This window comes from Budorcas taxicolor, chromosome 13 (genome assembly GCF_023091745.1).
Source record: "Budorcas taxicolor isolate Tak-1 chromosome 13, Takin1.1, whole genome shotgun sequence".
In the NCBI taxonomy this organism is placed as follows: Eukaryota; Metazoa; Chordata; class Mammalia; order Artiodactyla; family Bovidae; genus Budorcas; species Budorcas taxicolor.
Genome location: NC_068922.1, coordinates 64,670,610 through 64,689,999, shown reverse-complemented (window position 1 = coordinate 64,689,999; position 19,390 = coordinate 64,670,610). Strand labels below are relative to the sequence as shown.

The following is a 19,390-nucleotide window of genomic DNA, read 5'->3' as shown; positions in this document are numbered from 1 at the left end:
CAAGCTGGCTGAAGCAAAAAGGGGACCGTTCCTGGCTTCCACAGTGGTAATTCCCAGGATGTGCTGGATTTCAGGCACTGTTTGCTACAGGGCTCAGACAATGTCACTGACACTGGTTCTTTGCTTCTGAGCCTGGCGGTGCTGTTTTCAGGGGAAGCTCTTTTACGAAGATGGTCTGTCCCTGGAAGTATAGGATGGCTGGGGCAACCCTGACTCTCCTCATCCTCACGTCCAGGAGGAAAGATTTCCTAGTCCTGCTGGAGCCTGGCTCGCTCTGTGTCACTGCGGCCAGCAGGGATGGGGCATGCTGACTGGGGCCCTCCCCTGAAGCTTAGGGTGGGAGATCAACCCTCCTCAAAAATCACACAGGCTGACGGGGTGGGCAGGGAGGTACCCAGAGGAAACTCAGGATACTGCTAATAGGAGAAATGGTTCCTGGGCGACCAAAAAAACAGGACTCACTGAAGTCGACAACATCGTCCACAATTCATAGACAAGTGCCATCAATAACACGTCCAAGGTCACAGCTCGCAAGTGGCCAAGTCAGAGGTGGGTCTCATGTCCGCCTGCCTCCAGAAGTTGTGCGGCCATTGCTCTACTTTTGCTTCTCGCCCCCCTACTGTCTTACACTGAAACTCCCCGACAAATGATCAGCTGAACTGACCAGCTTTTAAAATCCCTGGTTCCCCGGGCTGTGCAGTAGTGAGGTCTTAAGACTGGTTCCCCACACGTCTGAAGGGCTCTGATGTAAAGCCCTGACGAGGTCCAGAACCGAGGTCTAATGCTAGCCCTGCCTGCACCACTACCTTCCCTCCCTGTTTTTCAGTTCTGTGTCCACGCAGGAAATTGCAAAGGACCTGGCTGGACCCTCCTTGGACACCACGAGCCAGGAGGGGCTTGGCACGGAACAGGGTCAGTAAGCAGGAGAGGATCAGGTGACTGAGCCCAGGGTGGCAGGGAGGGGCCCCAGCTTCAGCCACCACTAGGGGGGCAAGTCCCAGCCAGCACACCAGGCCCATAACCAGTAGGGTCGGAAACTCACAAGCTTGGGAGCTGCGGTGACTCCAGGAAGCTCATCCTGGAAAGTTCCATCTTAGCCCTGGGGCTGAACCCAAAAGGCCCGAAGACCACAGTGGGAGGGCTGATGACAGGGCTGTGGGGTGGACGTAAGTCTGGTTTGAATAAAGTCCTATTAAGCCGGGGATGTCCACATGGGGCTCCCAGAGCCACGTGCTCTGATCTGCTAGTCCTGACTGCCTTCAGTAAGTGGCTGCAATGAGGGGTTTTCCCACACTCCAGCAAGACCCAAGAACCACACCGAGACCAGTGAGTATATCACAATCAATAGATTTACCAACAACCTGGAGCTGCAACTGCCTCTTTAAATGGGGGTGGGGTGGGGTGGGGGAGTAGGGTAAAAAGAGGCGGGGAAAATGACCCCAAAGTCAAAGAGAAACAGGAAAAAGAGGGGAGCGGTGGGAAGACAGACAACTATGTTGTCTTCCCTAGATCAATTTTCTTCTGGATGGCTCGAGCTGAGTGGTAGATGAGAGAGTCGATGAGTCCGGCCACTGGGGAGAGAGACCAAGGCTGGCACTGGCCCAGGTGGGCCCTCGGTTTGACCTCCAGGCCTTGTCACCTGACTGGGCAGGGGCCCTTGAGGTGCCCCTCCTCCCTCAACCAAAACCCGACTGGGGGGAGGGGGTGTCAAGCTTTCCACTCCCCACCACGCCCTCACCCCAGACAGACACCCCACAGCTTCTGACCTGTGAACATGCCCCCGATGATGGCGCACACGCCCGTCAGGAAGTGTGTGAAGGACCTGGCAGAAGGGCAGGGAAGGTCAGCAGGCACCCTGCTCCCTGCAGGCCCAGGCCCCTCCCTTCCCCGGCCCTCACCTGTGCTTCTCTGTCAACTTCACCATCATGGGCGAGAGCTCGTACAGCACGAAGACGCCGGGAAGCCCCTGATCGCCCATCAGCCCGTTGGCGACCTTCTCATGTCTGGTCACAGAGAACTGATTTGTCCTCAGCACCTGGCACAGGAGGGGAGACTGGACCAGGGCCGGGTCTGTGACCTGGCTCCCAACCCCGCAGTCCTAGCCCCTGGTCCGGCCCCTGGTTTGGCAGTGCCTTGACTGTGTGGAGGGGAAAGCGAGGCCCCGTGCTGGAATCAAACACTGCAAGGCCCGGGGACCACCTCAGCGCCCTCTTGCAGCCTGACCATCCCACTTTCCCTCCAGTCGCCAGCTCTTTACGGGTCACCAGTCCCAGCTCCGTATGGTGGACCCTCTCAGAGGGGGAGAAGAGCAACTCTTCAAGGCTGCAGCATGAACCCCGGGCAATGCTAGGCCTGGCATCCTCTCCACTCAGTCCTCATGCATTCTACCCACCTGCGGAGATGCTGCTCCACAGGCCACAGGAGAGACAGGAGGGAGGGGCGTGGAAGGGTCAGCCTGGCTAGCTGCGGGCCCAGGGCAGACCGTGGGGGACAGAGAGGCAGAGAGCGTACAGGGGAGGAGTGGATGGCAAGCAGAAAAAGTGCTCTGAAATCTGACAGCCTGGGGCCTGAGCTCTAGCTAGGGGGCAAATCACCCAGCCCCCTCTGAGCCTCAGCCTGTCACCCATCGTATGGGGTAAGAGCAGGACTTCACTTCCCAGGTTGAAGGAATGCACGGGCTTGGCACCAGAGGGTGCCCTGAGGTCTGGGCCCCCTCGGACTCACCTCTCCGTCTACCTTCATGTACACTGTGGGCACCACCTTCACAAAATACTGAAACATCATGGAGGCTGTGGGGAGAAGAGGGCACTGGGCATGGGTGCGAGCAGGGCTTGGGCCGCTGGGGGCTACCTCCCAGGCTGGTACCTTGGGGTGCCGTGACGTTGGTGTGGTCCAAGGGGTTCACAATGCCCGGGTAGTCCTCCCCAAATGACAGGTGCCGGATGTAGTGGGTCATGTTGATCTGCAAGCAATACCAGCACCTGGGCCTCCGAGCACTCGAGGCTCTGACAGGCCCCACCCTCTCAAAGGCTTTTCACACAGGGGCACCTGGGTCTGGAGAGTGGGTGTGCGGAGATGGGTCTTCCCTTAGAGAACCTGCCTGAGACAGACACCCCCAACCCCCACCTAGGAACTCCTTCCTCAGGGTCTGAGGGCTCACGGGGCTGCAGAGTTTGAGGTTCTGGCTGCACCCACACGTGAGACAATCACAGCACATGCTCTTGGTGGCCTAGGCTGGAGGGGCCCCGGACCTCCCAGCTCCCTCCCCTGTTCTGCTCCCGTCGAGTCAAACAGCCACTAGAGGGATCTTTTAAAAACTATCCAAATCCATACGACCATTCCATTATGATTCCATTATGACCCTGCTTGAAGTGGGCCAACAGCCTCCCACTGCTCCAGAAAGAGACCAGACTCCCCTGAATGGCACATGGCCTGTCAAGCCTCCAGGCTCATCCTCAACCAACCACACAGCCCTGTTTTTCCTCAGAAGTGGCCCCACCTTCCTGACCTCACTCCAGGCTCCCTCTGCCTGGAGGTTCTTGTCCAAGCCCATCCCCCATCTCCAGCCTATGCAGGTCTCAGTTCAAAAGTCACACCAGTGATCCTCACACTGCACCCCTGTCAGAATGTGGTTTATTTTTCTGTATCTGCTCCCTCATCCCAGGATGTCTCTACAGAGAATGAAGGCAGCGACTAGGCCTCCACCTCCATCCGCCCTCCATGGTTTCCACCTGGTACGTACATTGTCAAGGCCGAAGCTCTGCAGGTCGTGGACTAGGAGAGAAGGGAGAAGGTGTCAGCAGGGGAGTAGGCTCTCCAGGCTCTTACTTGGGCCTCCCCACTCCTCCTGCTGGACCATGACCTGCCTGGCTTGTCTTCCACCCCTCATTCACTCACCAACCCAGCCCTGCTTGAGGGCAGCCAGAGGGCCTGCTGTGGGCCTGCATGAGAGGTGAGAGTTCATGCCCTCTACAAGGCCCACTTCTTCCCTCGCATGTGCAGGGAGCCCTTCATGGGCACCACTCCAGACCTCTGCCCCCACCAAGGCCTGAGGCCCTGCATCTCAGGAGATAAAGCCCATTGACTCAGGTCTTTCAGGAACTAGAGCCGATGGGCCAGTCACTGAACCCCAAAGCGAGGTGGGACTTAAGAATGTGGTCTAAGTTCTTTCCCAGGCTCCTCTGCTCCCACCCTCAAGCCACCAAAGGGAGCCCAGCAGGCACCCTACACCCCCTGTTCCAGAACAAATTCCTCCTGCCCTCGAACCCTGATCCCTCCTGCTACAATGAACCCCAGCTAATGGATACACCCACCGCTTGTTACAGTCACCCAGCTGTCAGGCCAGAGAAGGAGCCCCTCCCAGGTCCACCCACACCCACCCCCCTTCTTGGGAGGACAGGCTACCCCAGAAATGGGGGCTTGGTTTCCCTGGGGGTAGGGCCACTTACTCTCCACAGCGTGTACTGCAGCATGGGGGAGAGAAGGAGAGAGAAGGGAGGAAGAGAAAAAAGATTCAAAGCTTCACAGTGAGAACTACAGAGCTGGACACGTGGTAGAAGGGAGGACCAGATGTTCCTGCCTGAGTAGCGGGGTCTGGACTCAGCTAACAGGCCTCCTCCTGGTCCCCTCCCCTGGCCAGAGAGAGTGCAAGGCGGCTTGGGCAGAACTGTGGTAGCCTAGGAAGAACAAAAGACCTAGAGCCCAGAGGGTCACTTTCCTAGCTGTGTGACTAGCAGGTCACTTGCTCTCTGTGAGCCTTTGTGCTCTCTGAAGACCTGGTAGGATCTAAGGTAAACTTTACCATCTTCCCCTCTCCTCCCCCAAATCAACACGATGTCAGAAACTAGCTTCCAGGCCTGTTCAGCCTCTGGCCTTGGGCGGCTGTAGCTCTGTGTTTCGAATATCCCTCGAGGGTATGGGGGACCCTTTGCCCTGGGCTCCCTGCTCTGACAACAGCCAGACGGAGAAGCAGAGATGGGCCACCTCTCACTGAGTGCCCGCAGGCTGTGTGCCCACAGAGCCACAGTGATTGTCTTCCTACAATCCCAGTGAGACCACCTTCCCTGGCCCCTGCAGATGCACCTGCCTGCCCCAACTTTCAGGCGCATCCCCGCAGACCGCTTTGAAGACCAGCAGGGCCATCTTCACTGAGACCGCTGCTTCTGTCCTTTGTTACCAGGCAGCTCAGGACTGCCGGGTCATCTCTTCCCTGGACTCTCACCACCATGTGGCTCTGTATGACCCTGAGTACAATCCTGACTCCCATCCCTTCTAGGTCCTTCCACACGCCCTGTTACTCATCAGCAAAACCTCGGCATCTCCAACCTCCACACCTCTCTCCCGCTCACACTCTGGCCACAGCCTGGCTCGCCCTTGCAGCCCCCAAGCAGTGACTATTTCTCTCCCACACCTGTCCTCCTTCCTGGCCTTAACAGAGGACCTCCGTGCTCCTCGATGCCATTTCTAGATCACTTCATTTCCCTGATTTTCCCTAAAAATCTCAGGTCTACAGCTCATGGCACTACACCACCTTCCATCCCCATTTGTCTGAATTGCCCGGAGACCCACACAGAACCACCCGTCAGTCCTCTCACATGGCGCTCGAGAGTTTCGGCCACTTGCTGTCACACTCTCTTAGACAATGGCCCTGTCACGACTCCTATGATTTCCATGTCACCCTGCTGCCAACCTACCTGTACCTATGCAGGTCCACCTTGCCTCCTGTTGCCAAACTGGGACTTTCTACATCTCTAAGGCACTACATTGTCTTCCTTTTCCTTCTCAAGGACTTCAGTCCAGCCAATGTCCCTCTCAGCTACAGGGCATCACTTTTGTTCTCTCCACTAGGCAATTTCCGACAGCATGTTGACACATGGCTACACCACACATCTTACAAAACTCCCCCTTGACTTCCATTCTCTGCAGCGACGGGCCCCTCTCCCCCTCCCCTTGAGAGCAAGCCCCACAAGGGCTGCCTCTGTTCACCGCCTGCAACTCCTCTCCCACACCCTCCTGAACCACTCAGTGGGTGGTTCCTGGCCCAAACTACTCTGTTAGGGTCACAATGACCACTGCCATATTAGACACCCCATGGTCGTTCTACCTGACGTCCAGAAGCACCCGACACACTTCTGGAAACACATCCGTCCCTTAGCTTTCAGGATATCACTCTCTGGGTCACACTCTCACCTCCCGTGTCTCTGCTGCTGCTTCCTTCTGTCCTCTAATTTCGGGGGCCCGGCGCTTAGAGCCCTGAACTCTCCTCCTCTACATCTACCCTCCCCTCCATCTGAAAGGTGATTCATCCAGTCTCATGGTTTTAAATACAGAGATGACTCCAACATGTGTATCTCTAGGCCAGACCTCTCTCCTGAGCTCCAGACTTGGAGTGGCCAATTGCTTACTTGACATCTGGGGTGACATCCCATTGGTCTGAACACATCAAAGGCGGCTTCATGTTCTCACTCCAGCCATCTACACCTGTGCCTCTGAGCCTCCCCTTCTCACTAAATGGTAACTTCATCCTGCAGAGTCATCTTTACTCCTCTCTTCCTCACCTTCACATCTGCTGGCAACCCCTCTCAGCTCTACCTGTGAAATATCCACGGTCACTTCTCACCACCTCTACCCCCACTCCAGCCCAGCCCCCATCATCCGGTGCCTCAAATGATCACTGCGACAGCCTCCTAACTGGCCTCTCTTGCTCCTGCCCTCCCATGCTCTGGCCCGTCACCCATAACCCACCCGTCTCCTCAACAAAGCAGAATGCTGCCTATCAGAGTTACGTCAAAGTTAAGTCAGATCACGTGAAACTTCCTCAGAGCCCTACAACACCCTCCCATCTCATGCAAAGTAAAAGACCAAGTCCCTGCAATGCCCTCCCGGGCCCTACACGACAGGGCCCTGTTACCTCCCTCACCGTATTTCCTAAGCATGCAGCTCAGCTCACCATGCTCCAGTCACCCTAACTTCTTCCCTGCACCCTGAGTTCACCAAGCACGTTCCTGCCTTAGGGATGTGCATTCGCTATTCTATTTGAAACACCTCCCCACAGTCATCCACATGGCCAGGCCCTGTACTCACTTCAGATCTTCACTCAGATGTTACCCGTCAGTCTTCCCTGACACCTTCCGTGGAACAGCACACACACATACCATCTCACCCAAGCCTCTCACTTCAATCATTTTTATCCTGCCTTTTTCGGGTTTGAGTTACTTAAATATATTCTTGATATACCGTATCTTTATATGTACTTGTTGACTGTCTCCTTCTTTACTAGAATGTTCTGAGGGCAGGGACTTTGTTTTGATTGCTGCTGTATCCTTAGCACCTAGACTAGCACTTGACTAGACAATCACAATAGGTGATTACTAAATATCTATTGAATGTATGAATGAAAAAAGGAATGAGAATAAATCTCCATTTATTCATCCTTGTGAACAACACTGTGAGGCACGTACTATTTCAGGCCCATTTTACAGAAGAAGAAACTGAGTAGGGCTCACTATGTCCCAAGTCAACACAGCCTGAGAGCGGCAGAACGTGGGCTCCAAACCAGCTCTGCTTCCATCAAAGCCTCGCACATCGGTTACTTGACACTGACGGCTGCCACTTAAACAAGTACCTACCACACATCAGGTTCCCCGCTACCATCTTTAACCTGCCCAAACAGCATAGGAGATAAGAACTATCATCACCACTTTAGAAAGGAGGAAACTGAAGCTCGAAAAGTAAAGGAACTTTCTCGAAGCTGCAGACAACCTGGAAGGTCTAAGACTGAAATCTGAAGCCAGACAGTCTGGCTCCTTGGCGTGTGGCCTTAACTGTTTACCAAACCACTGCCCTGAGACGAGGGTCTGCTCTGGGCCAAAGACAAAAGGGCATCAGGCAGGGGAGGGGCCCTCCAACTGGCCAGGTGTCCCGGCTGATCTGAGTCGCTTACCGTGCACGTGGGACTGCTGGAAGCTCTTCCCGGGGGCAAAGTGGAAGTTTCCGGCCACCTGGGGGGAGATGCCCGCTCATCCTCCAGCCGTTTCCTCCTTTCCCTTTGTCCCCTGAGGGCAAGTGTGCCCTCGAGTCACAGTGGACTGACGCCAACCCACAGCCCAGCTGGCCTGTCCCGCCTCAGCTCCTCCTGTACCTTGTTGACCTCCAGGAAGCCATACACCTGGCAGCCTTCGTTCTTCTGCTCCTGCATCTTCTGGCTGAAGCCCTCCCGCCGGCACTGCTCAATGGTGTCTGGGTTCTTGAAGGCCCAGCCTCGACGGCGATATGCCTCCCGCACATCCTCACAGGAGTTACAGCACCTGCAGAGGGGCGGTGCGAGGGGCGTCAGAGAGGCACCCCAAAAGTGCCGGCACCCTGGGGAACAAGGCAGTGCTGCCCACTAACAAAGCCTCCCCAGCCTCATCCTTGACCATCCAGTGCCCTCCAGGTATGTTTCCTCAGTGGCAGCAGGGCTGTTGAAACATACATACTCCCACTCTGTTCGAGGTGATGAAAAGTTTTAGACCGGATCATAGTGATGGTCACACAGGGCTATGCAGGTAGTTAATAGTACCAGATGGCACATATGAAAACAGTCAAAATGGTAAATTTCATGTCATGTATATTTTACCTAAATTAAAAAAAAGATTGTAAATACATATTCCCAGGCTCTACCCTAGATCTGCTGAACCAGGGGTCTCTCAGGGGTCAGGGCCTGAGAAACAAAATAGCAGGTGCCATATAAGGAAGGCTTAAGAACCTGGGCTGAACCTTTCAATCTCAGTGCTGTCCATAGAAAATACATTTATCCCCTAGGTAAGTCTTGTGAGAAAGGTGTCCTTTTCACCCCCTTCACAAGGGTTATGTAGTCTGGCCCAAGGACACATAGGTGGAACCCAGGCAGCTGGACTCCAAAGACTACCACTGAGCCAGAACAAGGACCACTTTGACCTCGTCCCCAGCTCTGCAGCTCCCAGGAAGGGCCTGGCCACTGAGCCTGACACCTGACCTGGGATCAGTGACCAAGGCACATACCTCATCCCATCTAAATCCTTGGCCAACACCACCCCTCCCCGACCCCCCGCCACACGCAGCATCCAACAGAGGCTGGGGATGACTGACGAAAAGCACCTGATGGGAGCCCTGCTCCCCACCCCCCAGCCTGACCCCCTGACCCTGGCTCACTTGATGTCTTCCGTCTCAGCACCATAGCAGCTCTCACAACGATCAGGGTCCAGGGAATCAGGATCAAACACCTTCACCTCGACTTTCCCGAGCTCTAAGGGGGGCAAGAGGCAGGGCCATGAGCCAGGAGCAGGCACAGTGAAATCGGTACCCCTAACTCTCACATGGACTTCCCTGGTGGCTCAGACGGTAAAGAAGCTGCCTGCAATGAGGGAGACCGGGGTTTGATCCCTGGGTCAGCAAGATCCCCTGGAGGAGGGCATGGCAACCCACTTTAGTATTATTGCCTGGAGAATCCACATGGACGGAGGAGCCTAGAGGGCTATAGTCCATGGGGTGACAAAGAGTCGGACATGGCTAAGTGACTAAGCACAGCACAACCCTTGCATGGGCCCTCTGGCCTGTGGCTTAGGAATAATAAACATTGTAATACCTAATATTTACATAGTGCATACTATGTGTCAGGCACTAAGCATTTCCACACATGTAGTATTCCTTTTAATAAAAGGTAATAGCAATAAAGCAATAAAAGTGAATACTAAAGACGAGCTGAGTACAGGCTGCTGTACTTTACACACAGTCTCTTTCCAACCCCACATGACTGTGAAGGTTACTATCCCCACAGCACTGAGAAGGTGCTGAGGCTCAGAGATGAAAAGTGATTTCGCCCAGTGCAACACTGTAAGCGGCAGATTTCGGCTCTGAATCCACAGTGTAAGCCCTCACCCCCTCGCCCTGGTGCTTGCTCTCAGACTGCTCTCTCTGCACCGGGCTCCCTGCCTTTAACTACCTCACTGTAACTGGTGGTTTCAATATTCAGAACCCTGACTTCTAGTCCTCCAGTAATCTTTTTATTTTTGTCAGCCATCCTCAACCAGCCACTTCCATACTCAGTTATTACCAGTGGTCACAAACCTTCCAAAATTCAGTTTCATATATCCCGATCTTAAATCTTATCCTCTTTTTCCCACTCACTCTCTCTGGTACCCAGAACCCACCGGTTCTTTGATACCACTATCACCCCTTCATACCCTCACTTCCCTCTTTATTTAAATTCTATGGTTCAAAAAAAAAAATTTCTATGGTTCAAATGGGTAATGAACAGCCTCTTTACTAAATGGTGCTGAAAAAAACCAGATATTCACATGCAAAAGAAGGAAATCACACCCCTATTTTACACCACTCGCAAAAACTAACTCAAAATGGATTAAAGACTTACATGTAAAACTTGATACTGCCAAACTCCTAGGAAGAAAACAGGGAAAGAACTCCTTGATACTGGTCTCGGCAATGACTTTTTGGATGCAACACCAAAAGCACAGGCGACAAAAGCAAAAAGAAATAAGCACCACTACATCAAAAGAAACAGCTTCTGCACAGCAAAGAAACTACTGACAAAATGAAAGGGCAACCTATGGAACAAAGGAAATATTTACAAAAGATATCTCTGATAAGGGGTTAATATCAAAAACATTTGAGGAACTGATATAACTCAACAGCAAAAAACCCAATCTGTCCACTAGGTATCACCTCACATCGGTTAGAATGGCTATTATCGGAAAAAACAAAAACAAAAAATAAAATAAGTATTGTCGACAAAGCAGAGAAAAGGGAACCCTTGTGCACTGTTAGTGGGAGTGTAAACTGGTACAGCCATTATGGAAAACAAAATGAAAGTCCCTCAAAAAATTAAAAATAGAATTGCCATATGTCCCAGCAATCCCCATTTCTAGGTATATATGCAAAAAAAAGAAAGAAAGGAATCACTATCTTGAAGAGATATCTGTAGTCCCATGTTTACTGTAGCGTTATCCACAATAACCAAGACATGAAAACAACATAAGAGTCAATCAACAGATGAATGGACAAAGAAACTGTGACTTGTGTCTCTGTGTGTGTATGTGTCTATATATACACACACACGTTTCATATGGTATATATATGTAATATTCCAATATATATAGGAATATATTGGCATATTATATATTCTGAACATTTTATGGAGAAACTTGAACAAATGTTTTGGCCAAACCAATATATATTATGTATATGCACACGTGGGTGTGTGTGCTTAGTCACTCAGTCGTGTCCAACTCTTTGAGACCCCATGGACTGTAGCCCACCAAGCTCCTCTGTCCACGGAATTCTCTGGGCAAGGATAATGGAGTGGTTGCCATTTCCTCCTCCAGGGGATCTTTCTGACTGAAGGATCAAACCTGTGTCTCTTATGTCTCTTGCATTGGCAGGTGGATTCTTTACCACTGGGCCACCTGGGAAGCTCTGTATGTGTATATATTGGAATATTATTCAGCCATTAAAAAGAAGACTATCCTACCATTTTCAACAACATGGATAAACCTGAGGATATTATAGTAACTGAAATAAGTCAGACAGAGAAAGACAAATACTGTTATGGTCTCATTTACATGTAGACTCTAAAAGTAACAAATTCATAGAAAGACAGTAGACTGTTGGCTGCCAGGGGTTCAGGGGTAGGGAAAATGGGGAAATGTTGGTCAAAGGGCACAGACTTTCACTTATAAGATGAATACGTTCTGGGGATCTAACAGCATAGGGACTATAGTTAACGATATTGTAAACTTGAAAGTTGCTAACAGTAGATCTTAAATGTTCTCACCTCATATACAAAAAAGGTAACTGTGAGGTAATGGCTGTTACTCTACTATGATAATCATCTTACAATATATATGTATGTTAAATCATCATGTTGTATACTTTGAACTTACATGATGCTATATTCCAATTATACAGCCACAAAGCTGGAAAAAAAATTCTCTAGTCCACTGCTGTAATTATTCTCTTGCACACAAGCAAAAGTCACTTGTTCCTCTCTCCCTTCATTGTGTAAGTCTAGCAAAACCCAACTTCTAGCTGAGTTCAACTCTCTGTGCCTACTTCTTCCTGTGCCTCCCTTGAGACTGCCTGGCAATCCTACTTCCTTTCACTCTTCCATTCTCTGAGATGACTAATTTATATCTTTTCCTCTCTCCGTAGGCTTCCAAAATCCCTTCCCCTTTCTCCACTCTTAGCTAATGACCTTGCTTTCAATCTCCACTAGAAAGAAAGAAGCAACAGGACCTGGCTTAATCTCAACACCAAACCAACCAACCCACATGCACTCTCTTCCAGTCCCCACCCCACTTCTCTGCTCTCTCTTACAGCAAAACTCCTGGAAGGGTCATCTATACTTGATGTCTCCATTTCCTTTTCTGCTCTGTGATTAGATTTTCATCCCCAACAGTATCAAAACTATTCTATTCAGTTTCCAGTGACCTCCATGTCGCCAACTGCAATGGTCAGAACAACCCAACCAAGCCGCTCCCAAATTCCTGACCCGCAGAAACTGACAAAAACAAATGTTTGTTGAATTAAGTCACTAACTTTTGGGGTTACTTGTTACACAGTAGTGGAGATATATATGTTCCCCCACCTCTCCAGCCATACACAAAGGTCCTCTTCCTTCTCTGGTCATTAAACGATTCACTCACTCAGACCAAAGCCTTAGATCGACCTTGACTCCATGTCCAATCCTATAGCAAATTCTATTGGTTTTACTGGTGTTCAACATTTGAATGAACAAATGATAAAGCTGACCAACAAAGCAATCTCTAAGGTGTGAAAAAATCAGAGCTTTCAGGAAGGTTTTGTTATGGAGGGAAACTGAGTTAATGGAGGCACTGGGAGGACACAGAGAAAAGAAAGGAAGCTAAAAGTGAACAACACTCTGAACTAGGCATTATACATGTATTACTTCATTTGATCCTGCAATTCCACGTGGTAGGTACAACTGTTTATCACCATTTTAATAGCCGAAGGCACGGACAGCAAAAGACAAAGCTACATCTGAACTCAGGCAATCTAATGCAAGAACAAAGACTTAAACTTAAGCCATCCTGCATTCCAAGATGGAAGAGCATTATGGACTGAAGTCAGTCTGTGGGATGGGGAAGTAGACAGCCAGAGAAGCCTGGGTCCACCTAAAGGAGTTCTGCCAAGGCTCATAGGACTCATCCTCCGACTTCTGTTACTAAACCACAAATGGCAGGGATTCGGGACCTCAGAATGACAGCCACGTAGAGTACTCTCCTCAATACACAGAGGCTAAAAAGCCAGGATTTCAGCCCACCCTAACTCTTAGTAGCTGGGGGACCCTTGGAAAGCCACTTGACTTCTCTGAGTCCTAGTTGCTTCATGTGTCAGTGAGTCAGTCACAGCCCACTTGCCAGAAGGTAGGGCTTGGGCATGTCCAGCTCTGGGATTTGAGGTCTGGCCTCTTCCCCCCAAGTTACCATGCCGCTCTGCCTCTGAGCTCACGGGAGTCAGTCACAGCCCATTTGCCAGACGGTAGGGCTCGGGCATGTCCAGCTCTGGGATTTGAGATCTGGCCTCTTCCCCCCAAGTTACCATGACGCTCTGCCTCTGAGCTCACGGGAAAGCCGTCCTTATCGAGCCGTTTTTTGAACAGGTTGTGTTCCACATCCAGCTGCTGCTCCCCAGCCACATCCATGGCATCGATGCTCAGATCTGGAAGCAGGAGGTCAGGGTAAAGGGCTGTATCCTAAGGGCAAGGGTTTTGGAGAGTAAGGGGAGCTTGTTTGGGGGCGGCAGTGGACTAGGGGAAGGAGGCTCTCCTGGAGTCCAGTCCAGAACCTGAGGCTGGAGCTGTGAACCTGGAAGCCATCTGAGAACCCTGGGGCTTGCCATTCCCACCCATGGTGAGGTACTCACAGGCACAAGGCATGTGCGGAAAGAGCACATTGATGTTGATCTTCAGTTTATCCCCCCGTGACTTGTCCACGTAGAGTTCAGGATGCACCTGGGGCAGGACTACCTTAGTAAGATTTCACCTCAAGCCTCTCTTGCCCCATTCCAAAAGCTCCTACCACTGTAATGCCAAGCCCCGCCCACTTACTAGGCCCCGCCCCTTACCTCTGTGGTGAGGTAATACTGCAGCTCCGACAGGAACAATAATAGCATAAGAAGGCCACTGACAATGGTCACTGCAGGGCAGGGAGCGAGGGTCAGGATGGCCTCTGTCCCTCTCCCTCTGCCCCCGGCAGGCCAGACAGGTTCCAGGCGACCCGGCCAACCTCCAGGACACCCCACTCCCCGCGACACCGACCCCGACCCCGCCACGCCCTACCCGTGGCGCCCCCGCAGGTCTTGACCCGGAAGTCCTCCAGAGTCTTGGGATAGGCATCGAACTGCTTCAGCTTCCCCAGCGCCTCCATGGGGACCAGCCGGAAAGGGGAAGCCAGCGGGCCCACCCCGGCAGCCTCCCGCTTCCGGCCCGGAGCTTGGGCCACGCCCCCTCTTTCCGCACGCAGGCGCAGCAAAGCCCACGCTTGCTGCGTTCTCACTCAGGCCGCCCCGCCCACCTGTGCTGCCACTTCCTTTGGCGGCTGGAACGGCTCCCGCAAAGGAACGGGCTCCCGCAAAGGAACGGGCTCCCGCGGGGTGGTTGAGGGGGTGAAGAAGTAAGGAGTTAGGTTTTCTATGGAGCAGAGTCCGTGGAAGAGGACTCCACCGGATAGACACAGTAATAGCAGCATTCGCTTGCCTTGTGCCCGGAGGTGCACCTCGAGTTTCACATCAGACTCCTGGAACATCCTAGAACAGTGGTTTTCACAGTGTCCTCAGTGGGCAGCCTCATTATCATCTGAAATTGGTTAGGAATGCAAACTATTGTGCCCTGACACAAACCTGCTGATCAGAAACTAGGAATGGCACCCAGGCGATATCCTGCAGTTACAGCTTGATAATCACCTCTGTAAAGTCGGTGTGGCTTTTGTATCCATTTTTCTCAAGGATAAACTGTGGCCGTGGAAAAGCTAAGTAACTTGCCGTGTGTGTGTGTGTGTGTGTGTGTGTGTGTGTGTGTGTGCGTTAGTTGCTCAGTAGTGTCTGACTCTTTGCTATCCCATAGACTATAGCTCACCAGGCTCCTCTTCCTCTGTTCTTGGGATTCTCTAGGCAAGAATACTAGAGTGGGTTGCCATTCCCTTCTCCAGGGGATCTTCCAAACCTAGGGACAGAACTCAGGTCTCCTGCATTGCAGGCAGACTCTACTATCTGAGCCACCAGGGAAACCCAACTTGGCCTAGATGGTAGGAATTAATGGCAGAGCCTGATTCCAACCCATTTCTTCTGGACCTCAAAGTACTCTGGGAGCAAGAGCCTTTGGGGTTGATTCCACCCAAACAGCCTCTCAGTGCTTTTCCTCAGCATGGCTGGTGGAAGTGCCTGGCTCAAATCATTTCAGTAGCATTAGACCAGAGCTTCTGGGCTTCCCACGTGGCCCTAGTGGTAAAGAATCCATCTGCCACTGCAGGAGATGCAGATTCAATCTCTGGGTTGGGAAGATTCCCTGGAGTAGGATGTGCAACCCGCTCCAATATTCTTACATGAAAAATTCCATGGACCGAGAAGCCTGGTGGGCTACAATCCATAGACTTGCAAAAAGTCAGACACAACTGAGTGACAAACACACACACACACACACACACACACAGACCAGAACTTTGTAAAGAGGGGTTTAGGGAACTGTGGAGAGTCCATAGAAGAAAATTACTGACACATTGGGTCAGGGAAGGCTTCCAGGAGAAAGAGAAGGGACACAAGCTGGGTCCCTTGTGGCAGTCCAACTCAGGAGAAGCTGAGTCCCCCTTTCTGTCTGCAGGCTATAGCCTGCTAGGAAGGGAAGAAGGAAAGGGCTAATGCATATTAATTGAAAACTGACAACATGCCAATTACTGTTATCCATTCTACATCAGCCTGGAGAAGGGAATGGCAACCCACTCCAGTATTCTTGACTGTAGAATCCCATGGACAGAGGAGCCTGATGAGCTACAGTCCATGGGGTTACAGAGACATGATTGAGCGACTGAGCATACTCTACATCAGAACAGCTCTGGAAGTCGGCGCTATTTCAAACCCCATTTTGTAGATGAAAAAGCCAAGAGTTGGACTGACATTGCCCGAGGTTGCAGGGGGAGTTAACAGGGCAAAGCTGGGCTTCAAGGCCTGATTTTTCTGACTCCAGAGCCTGGGTCTTTCCCACACATTAGCTACCACCGCACCAAGTGCAAGAGAAGTCTATTTTCAGTTAGATGCCCATGAACAGTGTTGGCAGAAATTATCCTCTCCTCTTTGTCATATGTCCATGCCATGCCCATTCATATTTGACTTCCAAGCCCTCCTTCCTCAGTGGGGTTCCCCGCTAAAACACACTTCTCCACTCCTTTAACATGTATTTCTCAAGCTTTTCTTGTCTCCCCTGTTATGGAATACCATGGTGAGTAACAAAGATGTGGTTCATACTTAGTCTTGAGGAGCTTTCAGGGGGAGTAGGAAGAGGTAAACAGCAACAAAATGTATGTATGTTATATAAACCACTGAACTGTGCTCTGAAAATGGTTACAATGGTAAATTTTATGTTATGTGTATTTTACCATAATCAAATTTTTTTTGAAAAAATAATTAACTACTAAATAAAGGAGAATGTGCCTTGCACTGTGAAGGAAAAATCAGGGAACTGTAATAGGGACAGCAAAGTGGAGAGACTTTCTGTTTTAGGAATTCTAGAAGTAGGTAGTCCTTTCCCTTCATAAAGTTATTCTAGGCGACCATGACTCAGAAGTCACAGGAGACCAAGACACTGACCAGTTGGAAACTTTGCTCTTCACAATGTCAGGCTTCCCCTTAATGCTTCCAGTCCTCCCCATCAAGGTGAGGTCCTTTGGCCATGGGAGCACTTGGATCCTGCACAGGAGTGCCTCACTCTGCACACTGGGTTGCAGGAAGAGGGGGCCCCTGGTCACATGTAGATGTAGCCTAAGCCTGACCAGAGAAGGGGAAGGCTTCAGGCCCTTTCATTGGTTCATTCTGCCCAGTCACAGCCTTCTTTCACCTTACATGAGACACTGATAAATGAACTTTTCCTTAAATCATTGAGGAAATAAGTATATTTGAGGGTTTCCCTGGTGGTCCAGTGGTGAAGAATCTGCCCACCGATGCAGAAGACATGGGCTGGGAAGATCCCACATGCTGCCGAGTAACTAAGCCCATGCACCACAACTACTGAGCCTGTGCTCTCGAGCCCAGGAACCACAACTAATGAGCCCACGTGCCACAACTACTGAAGCCCATGCACTCTGGAGTTCATGCTCCACAATGGAAGATGCAGCAATGAGAAGCCTGTGCACTGCAGCTAGAGAATAGCCCCTCTCACGACAATTAGAGAAAAGCCTGAGCAGCAGCAAAGACCCAGCAGAGCGAAAACTAAATATTAATAAAATTATTCTAAAAAGAAATAAGTATATTAGGGACTTTCTTGATGGTCTGATGGCTAAGACTCTGGGCTCCCAATTCACGGGGCCTGGGTTCAATCCCTGGTCAGAGGAAGTTCAACAAAGTGCAACAAAGTTCAGAGATCTCATGTGCTGCAATTAAGACCAGGCACAGCCAAATAAATGAATAGATAAATATATTTTTTAAAGCAATGAAACTGAACAAAACTATCACAACCATCATCTTCAGTTCAGTTCAGTTCAATCACTCAGTCGTGTCCGACTCTGTGACCCCATGAATCACAACACGCCAGGCCTCCCAGTCCATCACCAACTCCCGGAGTTCACTCAAACTCAATATGCCAGCAAATTTGGAAAACTCAGCAGTGGCCACAGGACTGGAAAAGGTCAGTTTTCATTCCCATCCCAAAGAAAGGCAATGCCAAAGAATGCTCACACTACCACACAATTGCACTCATCTCACATGCTAGTAAAGTAATGCTCAAAATTCTGCAAGCCAGGCTTCAGCAATACGTGAACCGTGAACTTCCTGATGTTCAAGCTGGTTTTAGAAAAGGCAGAGGAACCAGAGATCAAATTGCCAACATCCGCTGGATCATCGAAAAAGCAAGAGAGTTCCAGAAAAACATCTACTTCTGCTTTATTGACTATGCCAAAGCCTTTGACTGTGTGGATCACAATCAACTGTGGAAAATTCTGAAAGAGATGGGAATACCAGACCACCTGACCTGCCTCTTGAGAAATCTGTATGCAGGTCAGGAAGCAACATTTAGAACTGGACATGGAACAACAGATTGGTTCCAAATAGGAAAAAGAGTACGTCAAGGCTGTATATTGTCACCCTGCTTATTTAACTTATATGCAGAGTACATCATGAGAAACGCTGGACTGGAAGAAACACAAGCTGGAATCAAGATTGCCAGGAAAAATATCAATAACCTCAGATATGCAGATGACACCACCCTTATGGCAGAAATTGAAGAGAAACTCAAAAGCCTCTTGATGAAAGTGAAAGAGGAGAGTGAAAAAGTTGGCTTAAAGCTCAACATTCAAAAAATGAAGATCATGGCATCTGGGGATGGCAGATGGGGAAACAGTGGAAACAGTGTCAGACTTTATTTTGGGGGGCTCCAAAATCAGATGGGGGCTGCAGATGGTGACTGCAGCCATGAAATTAAAAGACGCTTACTCCTTGGAAGAAAAGTTATGACTAACCTAGATAGCATATTCAAAAGCAGAGATATTACTTTGCTGACTAAGGTCCGTCTAGTCAAGGCTATGGTTTTTCCTGTGGTCATGTATGGATGTGAGAGTTGGACTGTGAAGCAGGCTGAGCGCTGAAGAATTGATGCTTTTGAACTGTGGTGTTGGAGAAGACTCTTGAGAGTCCCTTGGACTGCAAGGAGATCCAACCAGTCCATTCTGAAGGAGATCAGCCCTGGGATTTCTCTGGAAGGAATGATGCTAAAGCTGAAATTCCAGTATTTTGGCCACCTCATGCAAAGTGTTGACTCATTGGAAAAGACTCTGATGCTGGGAGGGATTGGAGGCAGGAGGAGAAGGGGATGGCAGAGGATGAGATGGCTGGATGGCATCACTGACTCGATGGACATGAGTCTGTGTGAACTCCGGGAGTTGGTGATGGACAGGGAGGCCTGGCGTGCTGCGATTCATGGGGTCACAAAGAGTCAGACACAACTGAGCAGCTGAACTGAACTGAATGGCAAACAATCGAGGAAAATCAACAGTGCAGCAATCCTGAGGTCATGATACTGGTTGGGACAACTAACAGACCAGTAAGCCAGCCAAAAATTTAACAGATCTGGAAAGAAGATAGTTACTGTGGGTCTTAATAAGGTTTCACGCATCACTGGTGGTCTGGAAGGCTG

At 50.6% G+C, this 19,390-nt stretch overlaps 1 protein-coding gene across 3 annotated transcripts; it reads right to left on the bottom strand.

Moving 5' to 3' along the window:
• Nucleotides 1–1,338: 1,338 nt before the first annotated feature.
• ERGIC3 (ERGIC and golgi 3) lies at nt 1,339–14,468 on the bottom strand. 3 transcript variants are annotated; one of them, XM_052650841.1, is made up of 14 exons: nt 14,336–14,468; nt 14,122–14,192; nt 13,921–14,008; nt 13,597–13,716; nt 9,172–9,265; nt 8,141–8,306; nt 7,943–8,000; nt 4,449–4,463; nt 3,743–3,774; nt 2,866–2,962; nt 2,725–2,789; nt 1,899–2,035; nt 1,767–1,822; nt 1,339–1,571 (listed from the first exon to the last, which is right to left on the bottom strand). In XM_052650841.1, exons 1-14 carry the CDS (start codon nt 14,421–14,423, stop codon nt 1,492–1,494), a joined length of 1,167 nt encoding a protein of 388 aa, XP_052506801.1. In that variant the 5' UTR covers nt 14,424–14,468; the 3' UTR covers nt 1,339–1,491. The 3 variants fall into 3 exon arrangements, with proteins under 3 accessions (XP_052506801.1, XP_052506802.1, XP_052506803.1); XM_052650842.1 differs by lacking the exon at nt 4,449–4,463; XM_052650843.1 differs by lacking the exon at nt 14,122–14,192 and having other exon boundaries at nt 14,336–14,462.
• Nucleotides 14,469–19,390: the final 4,922 nt, after the last annotated feature.